The sequence below is a fragment of the Hirsutella rhossiliensis genome (assembly GCF_020360975.1).
Source record: "Hirsutella rhossiliensis strain HR02 chromosome Unknown scaffold00016, whole genome shotgun sequence".
NCBI classification, from domain to species: domain Eukaryota; kingdom Fungi; phylum Ascomycota; class Sordariomycetes; order Hypocreales; family Ophiocordycipitaceae; genus Hirsutella; species Hirsutella rhossiliensis.
Genome location: NW_025408682.1, coordinates 240,469 through 246,234, shown reverse-complemented (window position 1 = coordinate 246,234; position 5,766 = coordinate 240,469). Strand labels below are relative to the sequence as shown.

At 51.7% G+C, this 5,766-nt stretch overlaps 2 protein-coding genes across 2 annotated transcripts; both read left to right on the top strand.

Moving 5' to 3' along the window:
• Positions 1-408, top strand: HRG_10503 (uncharacterized protein; the record flags this gene model as incomplete). The annotated part of the gene is made up of 2 exons (XM_044868974.1): positions 1-63; positions 121-408. The coding sequence occupies 2 exons, from the start codon at positions 1-3 to the stop codon at positions 406-408; spliced, it is 351 nt and encodes a 116-aa protein (XP_044715716.1).
• Positions 409-618: 210 nt separating this feature from the next.
• On the top strand, positions 619-3,168 carry HRG_10502 (DEAD/DEAH box helicase domain-containing protein; the record flags this gene model as incomplete). Its single annotated transcript, XM_044868973.1, has 4 exons — positions 619-1,359; positions 1,405-1,451; positions 1,500-1,906; positions 2,012-3,168. 4 exons carry the CDS (start codon positions 619-621, stop codon positions 3,166-3,168), a joined length of 2,352 nt encoding a protein of 783 aa, XP_044715715.1.
• Positions 3,169-5,766: the final 2,598 nt, after the last annotated feature.

The window sequence follows — 5,766 nt, the reverse complement described above, 5'->3', positions numbered from 1 at the left end:
ATGCAGTCACATGGCCAAAAGAAGCACGGATGGAGGAACCCGCAGACGAGGGGCGGCGATGCAGCAACGCGCGCGAGGCAGCCCGTGCAGGTGCCGTGGACGACAGGTGTACACTGCCAGCGATTCTTCAAGTCCCGCGCCGCCAGTGGCTGGTTCGAGGTGGGGCGGGCCAGCGAGCCCACGACTGCAGCGGATGACCCTATCCAGCGGATAATGCAGGCACATCAAGCCCAGGCTAAGCGGTTCAAAATGAAGGAAGAAGAGGCAATACGGGTCACCAGCGACAAGCTCGAGCCCAATGCGTGGCTAGCCTGGGTCGGCTGGGCGAAGCACCTGGCCGGGTTAGACCCGCCGACGCTGCGCGAGACGACGCGTCCAGCCCAAGACGACGAACCCGTGCTGCAGTAGATGTGCGAGAGCCTAGGCCGCGTCATGGACCGGGCGCGGGCGATAGCGTCACCGACCAAGGTCGGAAGCCAGGTACTGTTCGAGGTGCAGAGGAACGACGTCTCCAAAAAGCCGACGTGGCCATTCGACAGCCGCATGGAGGACGCTTCGTGGGCAAGGTATAAGGAAGTATGGCGACAGATACTATGCATCTTCTGCCGTACAGCAGACATGGACGACGACGAGGCCCCTCCCTACTGCATGACGACGAGGCAAGAAGACGCACTCGACGCGTTTGAGGGTGCTGTAGAAGAGAGAGTCAAGGGAGAAAAGGTGTCAGACCATCAGATAGACCAGCTATGCTTGGCCTTGGTGATGGCATTGTTAGACCACCAGCTCAGGCAGAGCCACTACGACAACCCCATCATTAGCGCACTGGCCGTCATGGGGCAGCGGGAGGGTGGCGGCTGGGTACGCGTACTGGACTACACGTCGATCTACGCCGCCGTTATTAAGGGGGCGCGTATGATGGTGCTGTACCAGTCGTGGCAGGAGCGGGAAGACGAGGTCGCGAAGCTGCAGGGGGGGCGCCTCGGGGAGGAGGCAGAGCAGGAGGCACGAGAAATGGCCACGCCGCTATTCCAGATTGTACGGGACAAGGTACAGCGCTTCATGATTAAGACATCGGGTAGGCCCAAGGCCCTGCCGACACCCATGGACTGGATGTTCGAGGCGCTCACCTACGGCAAGCACGTCCAGTTCGACACGCCAGCAGACGGCAAGGTCGACTGGGTTGGGGAGCAGATCAGGTTCCAGAAGATCAAGTTCACCATGGACCAGCTATCAGAGGCCCCACATGCGCTCACCGACGAGGCACGGACGTGGCTGGCCAAGCTGGCCGAGGTCGACGACCTTGTAGCGCTGCCGAGGATCCCATGGGCCAGGCTAGAAGACGACCATAGCGAGGCCCAGGTAGGTTATTCGTTCCTGCACGACAAACAGAACGATTGGCTCGAGGGCGGTAAGGACTGGGTTATGACGCAGATCAGCGAGTCCAAGGCGCGGCAGGAGAGATGGGTGCCTAGCTACGAAAGCCCAGGCTTCCCCTATAGGGTCAAGGCGGTGCGCCAGTACGGGAAAGCGGTGGACCAGTTCCGCGAACGGCTATGGATGCCAATGCATATGGTGTCATGGCAGCCAGCGCGGACGACGGAGATTTTGGGGATCCGGATGGTTAACACGGTGAACGGGGGGGTACGCAACATCATGGCACACAACCAGATGATGTGCTTCGTTACGTCGTACCACAAGACGTTCCGGGCCACAGGGCAGGCCAAGGTGATACACCGCTACCTGCCACGCGAGGTCGGCGAGCTATTAGTGTGGTATCTCTGGTTGGCGTTGCCGGTTTGGCAGCAGGTACGGGGCATGGTTAAGGGGGGGAGGCTCAGCGCGTTTCTATGGTCGGACGAGGTCGTGGGCAGCGCAGAGGAAGACGGGGGCATAGGGCAGGACGGAGGTAAGGAGCAAGTGGGAGGCACGGATTGGCTCCGGGAATATAAGTGGACTGGCGACCGGGTACGACGGGTTATAATGCGGCACAGCAAACGCTTACTAGGCACAGCGTTAACCATCAGCGCTTGGCGGCATATCGCGATTGCGATATCAAACCGGAAATTCGCCAAGGGGTTCGACAACGAGGGAGACGAGGACGACGACGACGAGGACGACGACATATGGGACCTACAGGCCGCACACAGCACGCATGTTGCAGGAATGGTGTATGCACGTGGGCTACAGCAGGGCATGTTCGGGACGGAGGCACGGCGGGATCAGTTCCGGGCCATCAGCCGGCAGTGGCATCATTTTCTCGACTTCGGAGCCGAGGACCGCAAGGGGGCCGGGTTGGGCAGGCGCCGACGCGAGGCCTTTGAGACGCAGCGCGAAGAGGCGCGGTTCCAGCGGCTGAGGCGCCTATGCCAGGTCGACCCACGCGGGCAGCTACGGACGATGATGGGCGAGGGGGCCGCATTCCGGGGGCAGCAGGAGAGGGTGATCCGGGCCATCTGCCGCGGCATGAGCCCGATCGTGCAGGTCACCGGCACTGGGGGCGGCAAGAGCCTATCGTTTATGCTGCCGGCGTTTTGCTCCGCCGACGGCACGACGATCGTGGTAATCCCGTTAGTGTCGCTACGGGAGGACCTATACCGGCGTTGCGACGAGGCCGGGATATGCACGCACATCTGGGGAAGCCAGCAGGGCATGCAGACGGCGACGCTCGTGTTCGTGACGCCCGAATCAGCCGTGACGAAAGGATTCCATGACTTTGTGAACAGGCTACTAGCGCGGCAGGCGCTAGACCGGGTGGTGGTGGACGAGTGCCACGTCCTGCTGGACGGCGACGCCATGTTCCGGCCACAGCTGTTGGCGCTAGGGGCCACCATGCAGCAATGGGGCGTGCAGACAGTGTTCCTAACGGCGACGTTGCCGCCGGCGGATGAGGCCGCATTCTATAGGGCAGCGAGCTTATCAGCGAAGCAGGTGGTGATATTTAGACAGCATACGACGAGGAAGAATATTGGGTATAGGGTAGAGGTTATACGTGGGGGCATAGACGAGGAGGACAGTAAGGTATGCCAGATCGTGCGGCAGTGGCTGAACCGGCACGAAGGCGGCAGGGCCATCGTATACGCCGGAACGATTGCGCGGGTCGAGGCGTTGGCGGACACGCTCGTATGCGAGCGGTACCACTCCAAGGTGACACGGCAGAGGGGAAGATGAGGCGGCTGAAGGGCTGGCTGCAGGGTGGGCAGCTGGTAGTGGCGACGAACGCGCTGGGGTTGGGGGTCGACATCCCGGACGTGCGGTTGGTCGTACATGCCGGCATGCCGCGGAAGCTACGGGACAACGCGCAGGAGAGCGGGCGGGCGGGACGAGACGGGAGACGAAGCGAGGCGGTAGTGGTCTGTGGTGAACCCTGGGGGGGGGGAGGGATCCGGGCACGAGAAGGCGGCAGCAGAGTTTATAGGGGGGTCATGCCGGCGGGAGGTATTGGGTAGAGTGATGGATGGGCTAGTAGGGCGTACGGGATGCGATGCAGACGAGGAGGCATGCGATGTATGCAGGCAGAGACATTGGGAGGAGGAGATGGAGGCAGAGATGGAGGTTAAGGAGGAAAACGACGCTAACCCTGCAGATAAGGCTAACGAGGGCAAGGAGATCAAGAACAGCAAGGAGGCAGCGGCGGAGATTCGACGACAGCTAGAGAGGCAGAGTCAGCAGGCACAGTACGGCCAGTGGAAGGCTACACAGGACGCTATGCAGATGGCCAGGGAGCAAGAGGAGTTCCAAGATCAGCTAGAGAGGTGGGCACAACGATGCGTTGTCTGCTGGGCGGAAGGGGGGGAGATTAGGGGTCGTAGGGCCCATGAGTGTCCATGGAAGGGGAGTGAGGGGTGCATAGCAATGGAGGCGAACATGGCACATATGGAGGAGGGGTTCTTTAAGAAGAAGAGGATGGCACGCTTTTCAGGCTGCTTTGGGTGTGGGCTGCCACAGGCCATCTGTGAGAGGTGGGAGGCAGCCGGCGCAGACGGGGGAAGTTACCAGCAAACAGGAGCAGAGTGCCAGTACAAGGGCATAGTGGTGGCAGTGTATGCGGCAGCATACTGGACGAACAGGGACGGGGCCGGCGAGACGATGGAGGCGATGGGGATGCCGCTAGGGCTAGGCGAGGAAGAGGGGTGGTTTCGGTGGCTAGGAGAGAAGGTGCGTTGGGGAGGGTGGGAGACGAACCGGCTATGTCGGGGGTTTCATAGCTTATGCCGGCTCATAGAGAGCGGGGGATAGGAAGAGAGCTACTGGGAGTAACTAGGCAGGGCAGGGACTAGCAACTATTCATCTATAAGTTTATCTATAACCTCATATAAAAGGCCATACAAATCGAAATGTAGTAGGGTTAGGGGGTAAACTCAATGACATTTTGCTAGTTAAAATCTATAAGACTACTGATAAATAGAAGCATATGAATAGTATAATAATAGATAAAGGAAATAAAAATAAATAAGATATAATAAGGGTAACGAAGAATAATAAAAGAGGATATTATAGGAAGAAAAGGGTAGACATTAAAGTATAGTATATTAAATTATAAATAAGAGTATAAAAACATTATAACGCGTAATAATAAGAAAGTAGTAGAGGACATAATATATATACTAGTAGATATATAAAAAAAGAGAAATATAGGGGGTACTAGGTAGTAGGTAGGGTAGGGTGAAGGGTATAGGGTAGGGGATAACCCTACGGTAGAAAGAGAAGTAAAAGAAATAAGACGGAACATTGCTATAAGGGAATAAAATAAAAGGAAAATAATGCTAGAAGTAGAAAGTAAAGCAAGTATAAATAAAAACAATATAGTAAAACAAATAATATTAGAAACATAGACAGTTCTATATATAATATAGTTAAAAAGAGCAATAATATAATAAATATATTACCGTAATAGTAAAAAGCTTAAGGTAATATAAGATATATAGGAGAAATAGTATATATAAAGATAGGATAGGAAAAAGAGTAGTACTAAGGAAAAGAATAGATAAGAAGTAATAGAATATAAAAATAGAGGTAAGGCAGAAAAAAAAGATAGGTTATAGCAGGAAAATTAATAGTTTAAGAGACAAATAAAGTAAAGGAAGAGAAAGGTATAAAATAAATTAAGGCTAAGGTAATAGTATAGAAACATTTATTATATAAATATAAGCAGTAAAGTATATAATAAGTATTAAGTAGAAAGAAAAAAAACTTTATTAGAGTAATATCGTAATAGATTAGCAATATAATAGCAATACCTATTAAAGATATTATTATAGGTATAAAATAAAAAGGTAAGAGAATAAAGATAGTAGGGTTTAAACTAAAAGAATAGGACGAAGCTAGAGAGAATTAAACTATAAGCCTAAGCAAAACTATAATAGTAGAATAGACTATAAGAAGATATAGCGTAAATAAGACCCTAAAAGAAAAGAAAGAAAAAGATATAGTAATTAAGTTTATTCTAAAGTAAGGTGCATTTTATTATATAGTAATAAAAGAAGAGAATAGTAAGAAAGTAAGATTAAGCATTATATTATAATATAAAAACATAATAGAAGGAACTAAAAAAAAAGAACGTCTAAAATAAGATATATTAATAGAATATAAGGGTATCGGTCACGGAAAAAACCTAAGTTAATTAATATATATAATAAAGGTAATATATTAGGATAGAGTAAAGGTACGAAATATAAGGGTTTATAGGTAGAATAGATATATAAGTAACTAAAGTATAAATTAAAGTTATAGATTAAAGGTAGAAACTAAAGGATAAAATTAAAAAAA